This window comes from Dysidea avara, chromosome 8 (genome assembly GCF_963678975.1).
Source record: "Dysidea avara chromosome 8, odDysAvar1.4, whole genome shotgun sequence".
In the NCBI taxonomy this organism is placed as follows: Eukaryota; Metazoa; Porifera; class Demospongiae; order Dictyoceratida; family Dysideidae; genus Dysidea; species Dysidea avara.
The window spans coordinates 21259362-21280534 of NC_089279.1; the positions used below are offsets into that span (position 1 = coordinate 21259362).

A 21173-nucleotide genomic window follows, 5' to 3' on the forward strand; every position below is an offset into this window, starting at 1 on the left:
ACCTGTAAAATAAGTGGTGTTATAGAAATTGAAGAATGATTCTAAATGCCATGGTTTCTGAACTGGAACTAGAACTGTAATTCTAAAGGTTATAGTTCCAGAACTGTAACTAGAACTGTAATTCTGAAGGTTATGGTTCCAGAACTGGAACTAGAACTGTAATTCTAAAGGTAATGGTTCTAGAACTAGAACTAGAACTGTAATGTTAAAGATTATGGTTCCAAAACTGGAACTAGAACTGTAATAACTAGCTGATACTGGAACAACGCTAAAACACTTACACTCTTTCTTTCTTTTAGGACAACTGCTGTTTTGTCACATAAATATTCATACATTCGTTTCATCCTTTGTTCTTTACTTTGAAATCCTAGTAAACAGAAACATGGATATTCATTTATATACTACCAAAACATATGATACATGTCAACATAATATCAATTCTACATACTCCTAAATAGTCATGACCAGGCTGTATCCAAGCAAGTATATTTAAAAATTAGAAAGTTTACAATCTATATAGTAGGAATCGTTACATAAAAAGTGTACAAACAAGAGGCGTCAGTAAATCATAATGGCTAAAGTAGGGGGGGGGGGGGGGGGGGGCACTTCAGGGTTTTATTTATGCACATGTTTTTAATTGTAATGATCCCTACTGCTCCCTACTAGCTTGTAAAATACCTAATTTTTCTTACTCTTGCTTGCTAACTTTTTGTAACATAATTCACCATTAGTTAACTTCTATAACACCACATCAAAGGAAAGAATGGCTATGAAGAGATTATTATATGGCTAAACATCCATCCCTATCCTAATTACTAATTAGTATACTACAAATTATTAATGTTAAAGGGATCCAAGTGATAAAAGTAGTGAAACAAGAGATGAATGATGGTATTAAAGCATAGCTTGGTTATTTTGCATGCTATAAAAATGATTTTGTTAAATGTCAGAGTAGGAATTTTCCCACTGAGCTATGCTGTAATACCATCATTCATCTATTGTTTCACTACATTTTATTGCTTGGATTTAAATTTTAATTAATGATTTTAATATTCCAGGTTTTTTTTGGTTATAGCATTATAGTTATACACGTGTGATTGTTCTATTAGGGTGACTGCTGTATTAGAGTAACCTACCACAGGGTGTATCACCATTTCATATTTTCACTGACTGAGAGTGCTAGCTTATGAATACAGCTACCTAGACCAAATATAATGGGGTGTGTCATTATGATTGAGTAAATAGATTGTTAAGAGGCATTCAATCATTATTAACTAACCAAGATCATGTTAATAGACATGGTCTTGAACTTATTGTGAAGTTATAGGCATCTACTGAGCATAAGTGCTTAAATAAGTATGCGAGTCTAAATATACTGCTCAAGGAAAGTGTTGACAGGGAAAATTAAGCCTCGATATGGTTCCATTGGATGAAGAAGGATGAAGAACAGCCTAATTGAAGACAAAAGGAAGAACAGCCTAAATAAAGACAAAAGGAAAGACAGCACACACTTGTTGGAACCCCACAAGGCACATGCCACTGGTGAGTTTGTTGTTGTGGCATAAAATGGTAGCGGTATGCTGCTTTGTTTGGCCTCCAGCCTTGCAACTGTGGTCAGGCCTGCGACTGTGGTCAGGCAAGGCAGGTAGGCAGGCAGGTTGGCTGGCAGATGAAAATTCGAGTTTTGGTGATTTTCAATGTAGCTATTTCGTATAGTTTTCAATTATGTTCTACCCACTACACACTCCCACACACATATATGAAACTACGGTACCTTAAAACCTTATTTCAACTGTTGGAGGTGTGCTGTGAACATTGTGGTAGACTTCTGCTTTTGTTAACGGATAGGCAACATGAAGCCATTGATGAACTATTGCAAATTGATTCCTTATACTTCCAGTGGCATAGCTAAGGGTGGGCCTGGGTGGGCACGTGCCCATCCAAATTTTCCTGGGACAGTGGCACCTGCTTGCTAATGATATTACAACAAGAAACAAGTAGTGCATACCTTGGCAGTGCCATATTTTCATTGTGAATCAACAGTTGATATAGCTACATCATGTGATGCAAGTAGTTTTGGTGCTTTCTATATAATGCACATGATCTAAATTTTAGGTGGGTAAAGAGGAGTACAAAGGAAGGAGGGAATCCAGTTTTTTTTCTCAAACCCGGAATACTGAGTTGTGAGTAGCAGCATGAATTCTGTTGTTGGCGAGGTTATAAATGACCTAAAGTGATAAAGGAAATTAATTCTCTGGTATTAGCTACCATGTCAGACAAGTGGGTTCGAGATGAAAGATTCAGTGGTAATTGAATTATCTGGCTGCAGTAGAAAGAGTTGTGTACAAGTGCAGATGAGCTAAAAGAGAATAAGACAAGGAGGTGTAATAAGTTAATTTTCATTTCTAGCTTCTATCCTGCAGTAGCATTAGACTAGTGAAATAAGCTGCAGGAACAGCAGCGTAGCGTATTTTTAACTAGCTAGATACATTTATGCACTTTTGAAACAGTTTTAAACCAAATGTATGTAGAGTCCAGTAAGGATGGACTCGCATTTTGTGCTAGTTGGTTGCATGGGATGAACTGTAGGTGAGTGTGCCCACCTATCCCTGAAGGGATGACTACGCCACTGTATGCTACCAGCAAAAAAAACGACAATGGTGGACAAAGCTAAGTCCACGATGTGTACTGCAGTATGACAGAAGGCACCTGTTAGGCTGGAATGACATCTAACAGTGAAAAGTCATACCTGCAGCCTTAGTTGTTATTGAATTACACTTGTTTGAAGGCATTGGGCAGGTAGTTAGTTAGTCAGTCAATAGAAAATTCCACTAAATATACTTTTTTGAAACTTAGTACAAATTTTTAGGTGGAACTTAAGCACTTTTATTTTTACACTATATTTAATGTACAATACGTAGATCAATATTTTGCGTATCGATCATACGTTTAGGCCATGATATGAATCAATATGAAGTATTGATAATTTTATATTATGTATTGTGATGTATCAATGTATCGAGGCGTATTGACATAAAATAATGTACTACATTTTTATGGCTGACATTTTCACGGATCAAATTATTGTATGTTGTAGATGCCAGTTTTTTTTACACTTAAATGGTTATTTAAAAGATAAAGGGGTTTTGTTATTTCTAATAAGTAACAAACACCTATGTTTATACTAGAGGTGTACCGATATACCGATACATATCGTATCGGTGGCCGATATAGACATTTCTACTATATCGGTGGGAGCCGATATTGCTGCTAAAAACCGATACGATACACCGATATACAACTGAACTATCTTGAGGACACTGTCCAATGATCAAGCCATATTATTATTTAGCTAACAAGGGCGGGAAACAGTAGTTATCTTCCTTGTCTAAAAGCAGTACACTACGCGAAGCCATCTTAGTATGTGGATAATTACTGTTTTGTTGTCACAAAGCTTACCAATCATACAACAAACACTCATAGTGGTGGGCCTGGGGAAACAGCAAAAAGATGAACCAAGAGCAGCATAAAACAATCAGCCATCTTTACAAGCCATTAAAATGCGGAGTAATCCGGGCTAATCTTGGCAGGGGCATGTATTAAAATATTTGTGGGTGCCTTATAGTCTTAGCTGTCAATAGAGGCCACACCACCATGGGTAACCAAGCATAGCCAATGATCTTAAGACTGTCTTCAGTAGTTTCTTCAGTAGCTAAAATAAAGTTAAACATGGCATATGTGGTTCCTCAAACATAAATAGCTACACTTAGTTATATCGGTATATCGTATCGGTATCGTATCGGTTTGAAAATGATTAATCCATATCGTATCGGTATCGGATCGGTTTAGTTTTCTTATATCGGTACACCTCTAGTTTATACTCCACTTTGCATTGAAGGGGTTGATTCAGGGGGTTCAAAAGGTTCGACGGAACCCCTCTTTTGGAAGGGCCTTGATATTACTTGATGAGCTGCTGCTTTAATTCAGTGTACCAAAATCAGTTTACCAGTTAATAAGTACTAATTGTAAATACTAATAGTGACATAACATTCATCTTCCTTTTTTTACAACTAACAAAATCACTTGAAAATGCTACCCCAGCTTTCTCATATGCAATAGGCGCCTCTAAAAAAATTATTGCTTTATAATAATATAGCTACTTCTAAAGATATCAGTTGCATCTCTAAAGGCTGATTTAATTAACAGTGAAACAGTACTGGAGAGTAATTATTTGCTATGAAATATTACTGCTAGATAGCTACACTGAAGTTGCAATTACTATCTTTCAGAGTGGAACCCCTTTTAAAAAGTCTGGATTCGTCCCTTTATTGTGTGATATATTGCTGTATTGCAATATAATGGAAACAATTTATTTATTTATTTGTCAATATACCAATACACCCAAATACCATATTGTTGCAACTCTAGGTACAGTTTCTATTTGACATTTACATGACAACAAAACAAAACATATTATAGCACTGGTACCTGCTCTACACTGTGCAGCACAGGACTTTCACTATTGTGCATGCTACACACTTAACTCTAAGTTTAAACTTGTGGTTCCATATATTAAGTCAATTCCTACAACATTGGAAATCCAAGTATATAAACATCAACACTTATTACATGATCTATATTACGATAATGTAGTACTCAACCTTACAGCATCCTTTTATAAATACAGTGAAAGGCTGTGAATAGGGTTATAAAGCAGTTAATGTGCACTGTGAAGCAATGCACATGCATAGCCCACAGGTGAAAGCTACAGTGCATTAGCATGGGCCAATAATACTGGTTCTTTTGTGTATACTACACAGAAGTACCTGCTCGTTGCAAATCTTCATTATTTACTTCAATAGTAAGTTATGAACAAAAATTATTAATCTCATAACTAGTGCTATGAGTTTTGTTGCCAGTTCACACCTAATTGCTTAAAACATAGATGCAGATACGTATACTGTATAGTGTAAGTGAGTAGCAAAGAATTAAGTTTAAACATAAGGAAACAAAATGTATGGAAATAATTTCACCTATTCTAATACAGCGCATGGGACAAACACACAGATGGACAAATATGAATACAATTTGCTTGTCTTTGCATGTCAAATGTGCTAAACAGTTTTATAAGAATCATTATTGTGTCAGGCAGTCTATGTTAGTGCTGGAAAAAACAGTGAGCATAAAAGTTAGTGCATAAAAATAGCATAAAATGGATGGACGAACAGAAAACAACAAGGTGCACCAAAATGTTTCAGTAAGTGAAAAAAAAAACTTGCCACCTAGGCAGGATTGAACCCAGGGTTGGTTGGTTAACATGAGATTAACAGGATGGTGTGCCAATACCATCATTGTATGTCTGTGTTTTGAAAGGAATATTTCAACATGTTGTAAAGAACGAACAAAAGCATTTACTGATTTACAGCAACAATGTTTGAGTTGCCAGATGATGGACAATTTCTCTCAAAGTCTCATGTTGATACATGAATTGGATGCTGAGTAACTGTGTACTAAAATTTTTAAGAGCATATACAAAAAGGTATGGTTATAACGGGAAAAAAAAACATACTGCCTGCTGGGTTTGAACCATGAGTCCTTTGTGCAAGTCAGGTACTCTACCATTTGAGCAGTTTATCTTGTGGCTTAAAAGGAATGCAGCTCAAGTTCTCTCCACAATATGGCCTACAACATGCAAGTACAAAGAAGCTCGCAATAAAAATTTATGAGCAGCTGGATGATGAGTGCCATTAATTGCGTCAATATGTGGAGAGACTGGTTAAGTCGGACAGACAACTCTTCAGGTTTATTATAGGTAAACTAATTCTATCCTATATTACTGTACTGTTTAAGTAGAGATCCCCCAAAATTGATGTGAGCCACCTAAAATGCTGCCTTTAAAAATTGCTGGATATAGAATTTTTTTAAAATTGCCAAAACTCCAATTATTGTTGCACTGCCTCACTGCCTCACCACAGTTGCAAGGCTAGAGGCCAAACAAAGCAGAGCATGGCCACCATTTTATGCTACAATAACAATCTCACCAGTGGGATGTGCCTTTTGGGGTTCCGAGTGTGTGCTCTCTGCACCTTGTCTTTCTTTTTATCTTCAATCTGGCTCATTGTCTTGTTGTGGTTGTTGCAATGAAACCATATCAAGGCATTACTTTTCCCTATTAACACTTTCCTTGAGCAGCATATTTAGATGCCACACACTTATTTAAGTGCTTACGTTTGGTAGATACCTGTAACTTTACGATAGGTTCAATGCCACGCCTATTGATTAATTAATGCGATCTTGATTGATTAGTAATGATCGAGCACCGAGACCACATCTCTTAACAATCTATCATGATGACACAGCCCATTTTTATTGACCTAACTGTATTCATAATACCAGCACAATGAAAATATGAAATAGTGGCACACCCCCTAGATGACTCAAGATACTCTAATACAGCAGTCACCCTAATAGAACAGTCACATATGCATAGCTGTATGCTATAACAAAAAACCAAGCTAACTAGTATATTAAAATTATTAATGAAGTGTATACATCCAAGTGATAAAAGGTAGTGAAACAATAGATGAATGATGTTATTACAGCATAGCTTGGTGGGAAAATCCTACTTTGGCATTGAAAAAAAACGATTGTTATAACATGTCAATGTAGGGATTTTCCTACCCAGCTATACTGTAATACGATCATTCATGTATTGTTTCACTACTTTTTATCACTTGAATCCCTACTTCATTTGTAAAGTTTTAATATGCTAGTACTATATATGTAGCTAGTTAAACATGTCAACTTACCAGATGGTTCAAACCTTAAATCTTCTGAAATATTTGTATCAACATTCTCATTTGCCTCAGAAATATATTGTTCTGCCATGTTTTTCAAACACCCAGACACTTCCTTAAAGAATGGAAATTGAGGGACATAGTTGTGCTTTCCAATAGTGAAATGACGACAATCCCATGTATTATTCAAAGTCTATAAGTAATGGCACAAAATTTATGAATTATGTTGCATATATACATACGTACTTTAACTTCAGCCAATTTTGGAATAGGATAAACCTCAAGCAACTGAAGGAACAAGTCCAGTGTAGCATCATCACACTCATCATTGAGTAAAACTTCAAAATTTTGGTGTTTGCTTGTGTGATATATCATGTATGCCATGAAGTTGAAAAAAGTAGTTTTGTACACTGAATGGATCTGTATGTAAATGCATACACGTGTGATTACAATAATTTAAAAGACCATTCATTCTTACAGTGTCAGAAATATTCAAAGTTGACTCTCTACTTTTGGAAAATATTGCTGCTTGTTGAAGATGTTCAGCCATCACGGCAGATGTCCAATAAGTTCTAAAAGAATTTCACCATAAAGCACTCAATAATTTAATTAGCTAAAGTACACATACTTAAATTTGAGACAAAGGATTTTAACCAACCCTTTATCAAGGATTTTGGTCAAATACATGTAATTAGATTTCTTTACTTCGTCTAAATCACTGTTAAACTTTCTTGATATCAGAACCCTAGTTAAAATATGCATACATGAATGTACTCTGGACAGCACACACATACCTGGATGCAAGTGTTTGAATGCTTTCTGGCTCTTTCAACACCTGCTGCAGTTTGCAGGGTATTGGATCTGAATCAATTGGTGGGTTTGCATCTTGAGAATGCAGACAAGATTTTTGGAACCAAAATCTGTAAACAAATACAGGTAGTGGAAAAACACATATAGCAACACATTAATTTATGCAAGTAGAAGGAAAAATTAGGAATTTTCAGTCTGATTAGGGATCGTAGTCATAAAAGGTAGTGAAACAGTGGAGGTCATCTACACCTGCAGATAGATATACTAGTGGCCCTGCTTCAGTCTATACCCATGACTGAACTAGTGGCCCTACCCATGGCTTGGATGTACAGTGTACCTCATCAAATCTGCATAGGTATTGTAAGGCTGGTTTCTGGTCATTACTTTTTGTGAGAATGTGCTGATCCCTAATATCCAGTACTATCGTACAGTACAATAGCATGCTGATTAACTGACTGAGTGACTGATAGACTAACTAATTGAATTACTTTCAAACAAGTGTAAGTCAGTAACAGTAAAGGATACAGACTTCATTTTTCACTGTTAGATGTCACTTCAGCCCAACAGGTGCCTTTTGGCATACTGCAGTATGTACAAAACACGCTTCATTGACCTACTTTTGTCCTCCTTTTTATCCCATTTATTTTTAATGACAGTGCAAGGTGTTGATTTGCAGTAGCACACTATGGCTTTCCTGTGGCTTTGCTAACAAGCTATCACAGTTATTATCCATATTTTCTGTAGTAACTGGAATGATCTTCATTTGTAATGCTGTGTAATGGGCTGGACGTAGCTGAAAACAAAACACTTTACTTATCAGTAATTGACTGTTGGGGCATGCAAGATGCAAAATTAATTTTATGGCATGTCCAGCACTGCTCTTCTTTTGATGCAGTATGCATGGGTCTATCAGTCATGATTATTTTATAAAAATGTAAAACTAAAGAAATTTTCCATTCACATTTCTTTTTTCACTAATCTTTATCACTGGAACCCTACTTTATTTTAAAATAATCATTGATGTTGTGTCTTGCTTACTGTAGTAACTAGGTCATCATGGGCAGTGGTTACCCAGCTCTAACTTTTGATTGTTTTAGGGTGTGGTTCTATGCAATCATTTCATAAGTGGAGCTACATGCATCTACAGTACTCCCTCTTAAGCACTTAAATAATTTTGCGGCGTCTAACTATGTTCCACTAAGGAAAGTGTCAATATAGGAAATTGTCAATATAGGAAATTAATACCTCAGTATGATTTCCTTGCATGAAGAAGTAGTCAACCATGTAGTAGTTGAAGATAAAAGGAATGGCGAAGTGTAGAAGGAAGAAAGTCATTAGAACCAGAAAAGTCACATACCACCTGGCCACTATTTCATGCTACAGTAACAAACTCACATAAGCACTAGGAATTTCAATTTCGATAAAGGATCATAGAAGTGAAACAAGGAGAAGTCATCCACACCTGCAAATATACTAGTGGACATTTAATCCCATAGCTATAGACCTAAGTAAATGTACACTAGTATGTATATCTGCAAGTGTAGACAACTTCCCTTGTTTTACCACTTTTTATTTCTATGAAACTTAAAACTCCTGATTTTTCCTTGTGAAAATCAAACTATAGTCTGTACAAGTTGAGCTGGATCCTGAAAAACTTAAAAGTGGATTTTTCTCAAGCGACTTAACATTTCAGCCAACCAGATAATTAGTGGTAACAGCAAAGGTGTCAACAACAGACACGTACGATTTGGCTTCATTACAAGTCGGGGAAAGGGCTGCAATTGGCACTGCACATTTATGGCTTCTCTATAAAAATGTCTGGTGAAAATTTTGATTGATTGTAAATATTATGTCAGACATTTGAACAAAAAGATTTTGAAATATTTTTAGTGGGGCAAGCAGTATTACAAATGAGCCAAATTTCAATACCATGTATAATTACATTCATAAGTTATTAAATGTTTTGAGGATCCAGCTCAATGCATACATACTATAACAATAGCACAAATTTGCAGTAAATCTAACTAGCTTTAGGGTCATTCCGTGTCAAATCAACAAGGAATTTAGGGTCACCTCTCGGATTTTGACGAAACTTGGTGTGTTTGTAGTACCTGTGGTGCTTATCACTCACGCAAAGTTTTAGCTCCATACATTCCATAGTTTCTGATTTATGACCACAAATATTTTGAATATTTCATGAAAATTTGGTCCATCTCTAGTTACAAAATCAACTGCAACTTTGTACTGTGTAAATATTTTTAAACACAATTTTCAGTGATGGAAGACTGTTGATAGACCTTTCTAGTGATCCCTAAATTATGGGATATCTACTTAATTATGGTTCAAAAGTGCTTCATTGAAAACTTTAATCCTTTATATTTTGAAAAATGCTGCATGAAATTTTTCGAATTCTTTCGTGAATAATGATTGGGTCATAGTCTATGTTTGATAAAATTTTTGTGGTGGGACCACAATGGGCTCAAGAGATATAATGAATTATGTTGTGGTATGCGGTGGAATTTTCAGTCTATTATTGCTGTATTAGAGTGTACACCTCCAATAACCACTCGCAACAAGGCCATGCCAAGTTTGTCTTACAGAATGAAAGTGTCTAGGTGCATTGCAACCTGTGTTAATGACCACCTGTATTGAAAGACCATCTATGTGCTGCAGTTAAGTTATACTTTAATTGGATATTAATGTATAGCACCAAAGCATCAACCCTTTCTAGCAAATCCAAAAATGGTCCTTATTAGACAGGTTGACTATAAATGAGATTATCATGCGTCCATAAACACATTAATGTTGTACCATCTCTTCAGTTATACCTTATTTATTAAGTAAAATCTCACCGTAGTGCACTCATATACATATCCCCACTCTACACTATTCAAGTTACATACATGGCTACCTAGGTACTCCTCAAAAAGGATACCTGGGTACCTTAAAGCCTCATGATCTTACTTTATAATTGTACATACATTTTGGACCCAAGACAAGTCTGTGGTTTCTCAAAAATGAACACTTCATCAATGGTCCAGGGAATAGAATAGTTACACTGTATACGGTAGATGCATTACTTGTACCAAGAGTTTTTATATTAGTAATACTTGCTTGCACCTCAATGTGTGATTTATAGCACTGTAATTACTAAAATGGTTTTTCAAAGTATTTTGGGTTGACGCTTTGAAGATCAGTACAGGCAAATGTTAAGTATGTGGTCAGCATGTCCTATATGAGTATGTGTATGAGTTTATGACTTGATCTTCAAAGTGGTCATGAATGTAAAGTAATGTGGTAATTAATTTCACACATTGAGGCACAAGTAATACATGCATATAGTAAAACCCCTCCATTGCTAGGGCCATAATAAAGTGCTCATATTACAGAAGCCACAGAAGTACCTTGGTCTAAATGTATGTGCACCGCTAGAGTGGGAGTACAGTGTATAAACAGGTGTCCTGGTTATCAAGGTACCCAGGTATCCCTTCTGAGGAGTTCTGTTCTATGTATCTATGTAGCCACGTACGCAACTTAAATATAGCTAAGTCCACTACAGTAGTATTCAACTTAATAAAGAAGGTATTTGTGAAGAGATGGTACATTTACATGATGTTCATGGACACATGGTGGTCAGATCTGTAATTTATAGTCAACCTGTATAATTAGGACCATTTTTGGATTTACTAGAAAGGGTTGATGCTTTGGTGCTATACATTAAAGAAGTATAACTTAACTGCAGCACATAGATGGCCTTTCAATACAGGTGGTCACTAATATAAGTTGCAATGTACCTAGACACCTTCACTCTGTAAGATAAACTTGGCATGGCCTTGTTGCGAGTGGTCATTGGAGGTGTACACTCAAATACAGCAATAATAGACTAGAAATTCTACCGCATACCACAACATAATTCATTATATCTCTTGAGCCCATTGTGGTCCCACCACAAAAATTTTACTAAACATAGACTATGACCCAATCATTATCCACAAAAGAATTCGAAATATTTCAAGCAGCATTTTTCAAAATATAAGGGATTAAAGTTTTCAGTGAAGTACTTTTGAACCATAATTAAGTAGATATCCCATAATTTTGGGATCACTGGAAAGGTCAATCAACAGTCTTCCATCACTGAAAATTGTGCTTACAAATATTTACACAGTGCAAGGTTGCAATTGACTTTGTAACTAGAGATGGACCAATTTTTCATGAAATATTCAAAATATTCATGGCCATAAATCAGAAACTATGGAATGTATGGAGCTAAAAGTTTGCATGAGTGGTAAGCATCATAGATACTACAAACACACCAAGTTTCGTCAAAATCCGAGAGGTGACCCTAAATTCCTTGTTGATTTGACACGGAATGACCCTTTACTTATACAGTGTAGCAGCTTCTCAGGATGCCTAATGCAATCGTGAAATATGAGCCTTCAAAATTTGGTTTAATATCTTGTTGTTTTTTTCTTCTTCGTTAACAGAGCTCTGGGGGTTCATTTCACACACTTCACAAAAACCACTATAAAATACAAATGCATAGTAGCTCAATTTTCTTGAGCTTTGGTACACTTTAAGAGCATACTGCAGCACAATCACATACAAATTTTGGTGCAAATCTGATTAATAGTAATACAACTGTCGAAAATTATTTGCATGACACCTACAGGGTAAATCGCTTATGGGAATAACAAATTGGTATGCGTATAGGTTAACCATCATAGCTCAAACCTATTGTGGTTTAAAAGAAGTCACATTGACTGCTATAGAATTATGCCAAACAACTGTAAATCGTGGGGTTGAAATACTGTAATAGAACAGTCACCATGGGGTAAAAGAGAAAAATGTCAAAAAAACTTACCCAGCATTCAAACCAGGGACCTTCATACTGAACGTCCAAATCCTTAACCACTGAGCTGCTGCTATCATGGCTGTTCATCTCACTTAATTTCTACTTTATAAATGAAAGATCTACCTTAAATCTACTCAGTAGTAAAAGTCAAAGATCTACCAATGGAAAATCTAGAATATCCTATGTGTGTTCTATTAGGAATCCTTGAAAATGTGCGTTCTATTAGAATATTACAAAAGTAACCAAATAAACTCTGCAATACAATGCCATTGTGACTTCTCTAGCATTCCATGAAATCAAAGCTGATACTATAGCTATTTTGGTACAAATCAGTGGGATAGTACACTATACCATTAAGACATACTCGTGCCAACCATCATCACCATAATCATCATACTATAAAAGGCTATGTTAATAAAACTTGTGACAACAGGCTGGAAATCATATTCTAGCATAACAGGTGTAAGATTTGCTTTGTTAAAAATTGAGCAACCTGCAACTTATCACGTTTTGCATAAAAAATTGAGATATTCTAATAGAACAGTCACAGTAAATTCTAAGACAGATAGTACAACCATGTATACCTAACTTGGAAAGAATTTACTTTGCTATAAAACACCATTGCAAATAAATACAGGCACTATAATACAACTTGTAGTATGGTGTGTGTGAGATCAAAGGCTGCCGATAGTGATACAAATCAGTTGTAAACCGGTTTACAAAAACCTGCTTTTTGGCCACACAGTCTGGCCACTAATTAGTTCAAAGACATCAAACGAAACTAAACACTAGACCAATATAGGAAGTCATAATACAAGACAATGAATTTGACTAATACATCAAAGAGATAAATCACTCTGGAACGAATAAATAATAGCACTGCGCTCGTCTGAATGAATGGGAAGCAGTAAAACTGCTGGGCTGAGTCGCTATCTGTATACCACCCACTTGTTCGCCAATAAATTAAGTTAACAGATTATCATAGCGCTGCACCACTCAACAATGAATATCACACACTTCAGCTACACCCATCTAAATGATGTGAAGCAGTACAATGGCTGGAGTGATTGGCATCATTATACACCTCACACTCATGCATGGGAAACATGCTACCAATGAATTAAACTAGCAATCAATGAATTAACTAACCATAAAAATGTAATTAGTGAGTAAAATTATTTGTTGTACATAGCACTCAGTGGTAGCCAATGTTAGCCTTGCTTTCCTGTTCCTTCCGTGTTACAAATGGGTGCCTTTGATCTGCACACACCCCATACCATGAATCAGTTATAGCACACCCATTCAGTTTGTATTTGATTTGTAAACAACTCCACCCTCGGGTCTGCGACTCTCAGGTGTCATGTTTACAAATCAGATACAAACCTCATGGGTGTTACAACTGTTACTTATTAGTAGAGCAGCTAAGAAAACAAATTTTTCACTTGGTGATAAAAGCACCAAACTTTCTGTGGAAGTTGAGTAAGGCATATTAAATCATTTGAGATATGGTCCCATGTCAAAATCATTGCCTTAGGGCATGTTTTGAAACTTTTAAACTAGATTATCATACAGTACGATAGTACTGTCTAGTAGGGACATCAAAGGTGTGGGGGCGATCCGTGATATAATATAACCCAAAAACCTGCCACGATTTTCCCTCACAATGACATGACAGTATTGGTTGGGTAAAACCAAGCCCAAGTGTCTTCAGATCGACATGAAACGGTTCCATCAAGTTGCTACAGAATTTTTTTTTTAAATTTAGTCAATGGAATTTATACTGCCTGCCTGCCTGACGCCTTCAGTCAAGCGTATTGGAAAACTGGCTACAGCCACAGCCCTAATTCTTTTGCAGAAACATTTCTAGATCGCTTAAGAAAAAACCTTTAGTATAATGATAAGCATACAATGCTTGTGCTATTGTCTTACGTTTAATCCTTCTTTACCATGGCCATCAGTCAAGGTTCTACCACTGAGTGTTAATAGACTACAGTATGGCTTCCATCTACCAGTGTATATTGCATCAAAATATTCGAATACACGTAGTCACCAGTTGCACAAAACTATTTCGAACATGTGTACGTGACTTGCTGTTGATATCGATCTAATCCAAAACAGCCAAGCTGTAAAAAAGTGTGCGGCCCTCAGAAAGGCTATGGTGAAAAAAGATGTGAAATCCAAGGTAGCGGCCAAGAAATGGCTGTGATGGTAGGTTAATGGTAAAAATTTTAATAATGACAATTGAGGTAAATTTTGTGAAGCGGCACAAAAATTCACCTAAATTGTCGTTATTAAAATTTTTACCATTAACCTACCATCACAGCCATTTCTTGGCCGCCACCTTGGATTTCACATCTTTTTTCACCATAGCCTTTCTGAGGGCCGCACACTTTTTTACAGCTTGGCTGTTTTGGATTAGATTTCATTTCTTTTTGTATTTGTATACCCCAAAGCCGGCCTATGGCCAGCTTTGGGACTTTTTTAACCAATGTTTTTTTTCTTTACTACAGGAAGAAGAAAAGATGAAGTAGATGTACTTTAAATATTTTATCAGTAAATGTACAAATTGTATATATGTGACCGGATTTGCGAAAAGGGGTCTTCCACAAACATCCAATTTACGAACTTTGGCAGTTCATAATGTCAGATAGGAAAATAGTATTGCCTTGAAATTTGGACAGTGATGAGTAAAAACATAGGTTAATGCATGAACAAAATTTCAGGTTAGTATCTTCTTTGAGCACAAAGGTATGGTCATTCAAGTTCATAGAATTGGATGTGTGTGGAAGACCCTTTTTCGTAAATCCGGTCACATATAATACATATGTGACCAGATTTGTGAAAAGGGGCCTTCCACACATCCAATTTGCCAACTTTGACAATTGATAACTTCAGATTGGAAAGAGCTATTGCCTTGAAATTTGGGCAGTGGTGATTTCTTTGCAGCTGAACTCTCTACATGATGGTTTCTTTGTAGCTGAACTCTCTACAAGGTAATTTCTTCTAGCTGATCTCTCTACAGGGAGATTTGTTTGTAGCTGAACTATCTACAAGGTAACTTCTTCTAGCTGATCTCTCTACAGGGAGATTTGTTTGTAGCTGAACTCTCTACAGGTGATTTGTTTGAAGCTGAACTTTCTAAATGATGGTTTCTTTGTAGCTGAACTCTCTACAAGGTAATTTCTTCTAGCTGATCTCTCTACAGGGAGATTTGTTTGTAGCTGAATGATCTACAAGGTAACTTCTTCTAGCTGATCTCTCTACAGGGTGATTTGTTTGTAGCTGAATTCTGTACAGGTGATTTGTTTGCAGCTGAGCTCTTTACGGTTTCTTTGTAGCTGAACTCTCTAAAAAGTAACTTCTTCTAACTGATCTTTCTACAGGGTGATTTGTTTGTAGCTGAACTATCTACAAGGTAATTTCTTCTAGCTGATCTCTCTACAGGGTGATTTGTTTGTAGCTGAATTCTGTACAGGTGATTTGTTTGCAACTGAGCTCTTTACAGAATGGTTTCTTTGTAGCTGAACTCTCTACAAGGTAACTTTTCTAGCTGATGTCTCTACAAGGTGACTAGTTTGTAGCTGAACTCTCTACATGGTGGTTTCTTTTTGTAACTGAACTTTCTACAAGGTGACTTCTTCTAGCTGATCTTTCAATAGGGTGACTTGTTTGTAGCTTCACTATCTACAAGGTAACTTCTTCTAGCTGATCTCTCTACAGAGAGATTTGTTTGTAGCTGAACTTTCTACAGGTGATTTGTTTGTAGCTGAATTCTGTACAGGTGATTTGTTTGCAGCTGAGCTCTTTACGGTTTCTTTGTAGCTGAACTCTCTAAAAGGTAACTTCTCCTAACTGATCTTTCTACAGGGTGATTTGTTTGTAGCTGAACTATCTACAAGGTAATATCTTCTAGCTGATCTCTCTACAGGGAGATTTGTTTGTAGCTGAACTATCTACAAGGTAACTTCTTCTAGCTGATCTCTCTACAATGGAGATTTGTTTGTAGCTGAACTATCTACAAGGTAACTTCTTCTAACTGATCTTTCTACAGGGCAATTTGTTCGTGGCAGAATTTTATACAGGGTGATTTCTTTGCAGCTGAACTCTCTACATGGTGGTTTCTTTATAGCTGAACTCTCTACAAGGTAACTTCTTCTAGGTGATCTCTCTACAGGGTGATTTGTTTGTAGCTGAACGATCTACAAGGTAACTTCTTCTAGCTGATCTCTCTACAGGGTGATTTGTTTGTAGCTGAATTCTGTACAGGTGATTTGTTTGCAGCTGAGCTCTTTACAGAATGGTTTCTTTGTAGCTTAACTCTCTAAAAGGTAACTTCTTCTAACTGATCTTTCTACAGGGCAATTTGTTTGTGGCAGAATTTTATACAGGGTGATTTCTTTGCAGCTGAACTCTCTACTTGGTGGTTTCTTTGTAGCTGAACTATGTACAAAGTAATTTCTTCTAGCTGACCTCTCTACAGGGTGATTTGTTTGTAGCTGAATTCTGTACAGGTGATTTGTTTGCAGCTGAGCTCTAAACAGAATGGTTTCTTTGTAGCTGAACGATCTACAAGGTAACTTCTTCTAGCTGATGTCTCTACAGGGAGATTTATTTGTAGCTGAACTCTCTACAGGTGATTTGTTTGAAGCTGAACTCTCTAAATGATGGTTTCTTTGTAGCTGAACTCTCTACAAGGTAACGTTCCTAGCTGATGTCTCTACATAGTCACTAGTTTGTAGCTGAGCTCTCTACATGGTGGTTTCTTTGTAACTGAACTCTCTACAAGGTGACCTCTTCTAGCTGATCTTTCTACAGGGTGATTTGTTTGAAGCTGAACTCTCTACAAGGTAACTTCTTCTAGCTGATCTCTCTACAGGGAGATTTGTTTGTAGCTGAACTCTCTACATGATGGTTTCTTTGTAGCTGAACTCTCTGCAAGGTAACTTCTTCTATTGATCTCTCCACAGGGTGATTTGTTTGTAGCTGAACTCTCTACATGGTGGTTTCTTTGTAGCTGAACTCTACAAGGTGATTTTTTCTAGCTGAACTATCTCTTTCCATAGTTGCATGAACTCCCTACAAGGTAACTTCTTCTAGCTGATCTCTCTACAGGGTGACTTGTGTGTAGCTGATCTCTATACAGGTTTCTTGTTTCTAGCTGATCTCTTGAATTCTCTTCAGGGTGACTGCTCTATTAGGATGACTGCTCTATTAGAGTATCTCGATCTCGCACTTGCTGCACCAAGTTGGATTTCGTGTTATAACTCCGTGGCTTTAAGTCTGATTCTTCTACACCATTGATGAGCCTTTCTAAGATGATTACTCCATCTGTACAACGATTTTTAAAGCATTACCCCAAGCGGTTTATCTGGTAGGCGTGGCAAGCAGTCGTTTTTTTGTTAGCTAATCTACATCTAATACATACCATTAGGGAGAGGAAGTTTCCATAACACGGAGTTAGGCTAATATTAATGTATACTACTGTACTCTAAATGATGCACATTTTCAGTAGCATTACACAGTCAGGCAGTTAACTCATTGGAATGATCCGAGTGATTGGAGTGATCTGAGTGATTGGAGTGATCTGAGTGATTGGAGTGATCTGAGTGATTGGAGTGATCTGAGTGATTGGAGTGATCTGAGTGATTGGAGTGATCTGAGTGATTGGAGTGATCTGAGTGATTGGAGTGATCTGAGTGATTGGAGTGATCTGAGTGATTGGAGTGATCTGAGTGATTGGAGTGATCTGAGTAATCTGAGTGATTGGAGTGATCACTCAGATCACTCCGATCACTCAGATCACTCCGATCACTCCAATCACTCAGATCACTCCAATCACAGATCACTCCAATCACGCAGATCACTCCAATCACTCCACTCAGATCACTCCAATCACTCAGATCACTCCAATCACTCAGATCACTCCAATCACTCAGATCACTCCAATCACTCAGATCACTCCAATGAGTTAACTGCCTGACTGTGTAATGCTACTGAAAATGTGCATCATTTAGAGTACAGTAGTATACATTAATATCCTAACTCCGTGTTATGGAAACTTCCTCTCCCTAATGGTATGTGCTAATCTTGATTGCGTAATTGTTACACACTGTTGGTTTTTTCGTTGTATCTTCCTGTTTTTTAGCTCGATTTCTTTCAAACCACAAAAGGTTTGAGGTTCAATAGTTAACCTATTCACCCACCGATTTTCACCATACGCGGTTTACCCTGTAGGCGTGACAACATATTGGTGTTATTTTTCGTGAATAATCGCTCATAACTCTTTGCCTGTTTATCGTATTCCAGCCAAAGTTGGTACCGAGATGCGCCTTTATATCCCCCTTCTGTGTGCCAAATTTCAAGGCAATCGGATATGGTGTTCGAGTTTTATAGCAGTTTTTGTAAGTGTGCGACAAGAAAAAGAAAAATAAGAAGAAAAAAAAAATGAAGAAACTGAGCCAATTTTTGAAGTCGCATATCTCTGGAACGCGCAAAGCGATTTCGCTCAAATTTGGAATGTGGAGTGCTGCAGTTGGAGGGCATGTCCACAGCAAAAATCGTCTTGTTTCATCAAGGAAGCACAGAGCTACGGAGGTGAGAAAATTGCGTTTTCTTTCTTCCTGTCAATATACTCACGGGTGTTACGCGCCGGCTTCTTGGGCCGCACGACACACTACCGTGTGTCTTGATCAGTGAGCAACTCGCGGTGAACTATATAGCAATGTGTAAGTCAATAAATATAGTTTATTTAGTAACAATGTTAAACCGAGTCGGGTCATTCAGGACCCGCTTTACAAATTATTCAGGTCTGACCCCACTTGCTAAACTAAATGTGGACGTGTTACTACACGTCATAGCGTAGCTCCGCTTCTTTTGTCTACTTACGTAAATCACTGTCTGTAGACATGTGCTAAATTAAATGTGGACGTGTTACTACACGTCATAGCATATCCCTGCTTCTTCCATGAGCCACGCCCACTTACATAAATTACTGTCTGTAGACATATGGTAGCCACTCCATTCATCAGTCTGTAGGTATGCATGAATCCATGTCCATTATTGTCTGCAGGCTTATGTAGAGCCATGCCCACTGATCAGTTGTTATTGTATGAGTCATAATCTAGTATAATAGTGCTGTGATTAACTCTTAAAGTATTGTGACTGGTTTTATGAAAAGTAGGCTATTTTGTGGTCATGAACTTGCAAAAAAACTTCACATATAAGAAAAAATTAGGAATTTGAAATTAGAGTAGGGACAGTGTATAGTGCTGCAATAAAAAGTACTGAAACAAGCTGGATTGGAGTAGTACGTAATGTCAAAATACTGTAAAACAATAATAAGTCCTACTATGCCTAATTTTTTCTTATACTTGTAAGCCCATTCTAGCTGGTCAAGAAACAATACAAGTGCATTCAAAATCTTCAATTTTGTTTAAATGGCATGAATGTGTTTCAATTTTACAGGTTCAATCAGTCAAAATGTGGTAAAATAAACTGCTTTTAAACACTTCTAATGGAGCCAATATTTCAGTGTTAAAAGTACAGGTATGACCCAATAGAAATAGTATGTTGCATATTAATGGCTTCATATATCATGACCCTCCATGCTTCTTAACATGGCAAGCTAATGACCTGAATGGACACTTCCCTTAATCAGCTTTGGATATGACAATCCCTTGCTTGTCTATGCAGATGCAAAGTTTCAGTATATTTACTATTGAGTACTTTATGGCTTCCAAATACAATTCTATTGATTTTACTTGTCAGGTTCTATGAGCATTATATGATTGGTGGCACTGTATCTAATACGAATAGTATGAATTGAGCAAATGTTTTACCAAGTTTAGTGCTTTTATGAAAAAGTGAAAGATTTAATTTTTTTTTGTTTAGCCGCTCTACTATATATACGTAAACAAGCACAAAATTATAGAGCAGTTATCAGTATTAACATAGATCCTTTGGCTTTGGTATTGGATCAGTAGATAATTTTCTGTATTGGTTGGGCACTAGTTTGTCTTATATCATTGTCATTGCATCTGTAGATGAGAACAATGATTTGTGTAAAAAAAGCAAACCTCAAATTAAGTTTAGGTTGGCTTTGGTGTATACATTTAAAATACAAAAAGAAGTGAAATCCATGCAAAAACAGCCAAACTGTATAAAAAGGGTGTGACCTCAAAAGGCCTGGGTAAAAAAGTTGTGAAATCTAAGGTGGCAATAATGAAATGGCAGCAATGATGTTGATGATAATAAATTCATTATGAAGGCCACACCCTTTTATACAACTTGGCTGTTTTTGCATGGTATATAAAGTAGGTGCTACTACACTGTATTAATGTTGCTGTGTCAAGTAACTAATACAAACTTAAATAAAATATACAATTTTGGTCATATCCGACACAACTGGCTAACTATAGGGTGTGCTTTACTTTAATCGAAATTTTGATAGAGTTGTTAGTTATATCAAAACTCAGCTGAGGAGTGTCTTTGTTAACTTTGCATGCAACAGCAAACATGCACATGTACATACATACTTTATATCCACAAGAAATGAATTCTTGGCTTGTTCTATTGTATCCAGGTAGAAAAAATCCCAGCCACGTGAAAATAATGATGGGTAGCAAGGATTGGAATTGTAGAGTTTTATTGGTGGAAAATGTAGCAGAAGAATAAACAGTTTCTGTATTAATAACAAAGAAAATTAATATACATAC

At 36.6% G+C, this 21173-nt stretch overlaps 1 protein-coding gene across 1 annotated transcript in view; it reads right to left on the bottom strand.

Annotated features, from left to right (window-relative positions):
* The window catches only part of LOC136264649 (uncharacterized), a 222858-nt gene that overhangs the window by 38186 nt on the left and 163499 nt on the right, over positions 1–21173 (bottom strand). Inside the window, exons 58-64 of the mRNA XM_066059426.1 lie at positions 20994–21139; positions 7592–7717; positions 7426–7542; positions 7276–7369; positions 7044–7217; positions 6810–6990; positions 282–367 (exon numbers count right to left, since the gene is read on the bottom strand). Of these exons, the coding sequence (XP_065915498.1) occupies positions 282–367; positions 6810–6990; positions 7044–7217; positions 7276–7369; positions 7426–7542; positions 7592–7717; positions 20994–21139 (924 nt within the window). The remainder of the gene's footprint in view (positions 1–281; positions 368–6809; positions 6991–7043; positions 7218–7275; positions 7370–7425; positions 7543–7591; positions 7718–20993; positions 21140–21173) is intronic.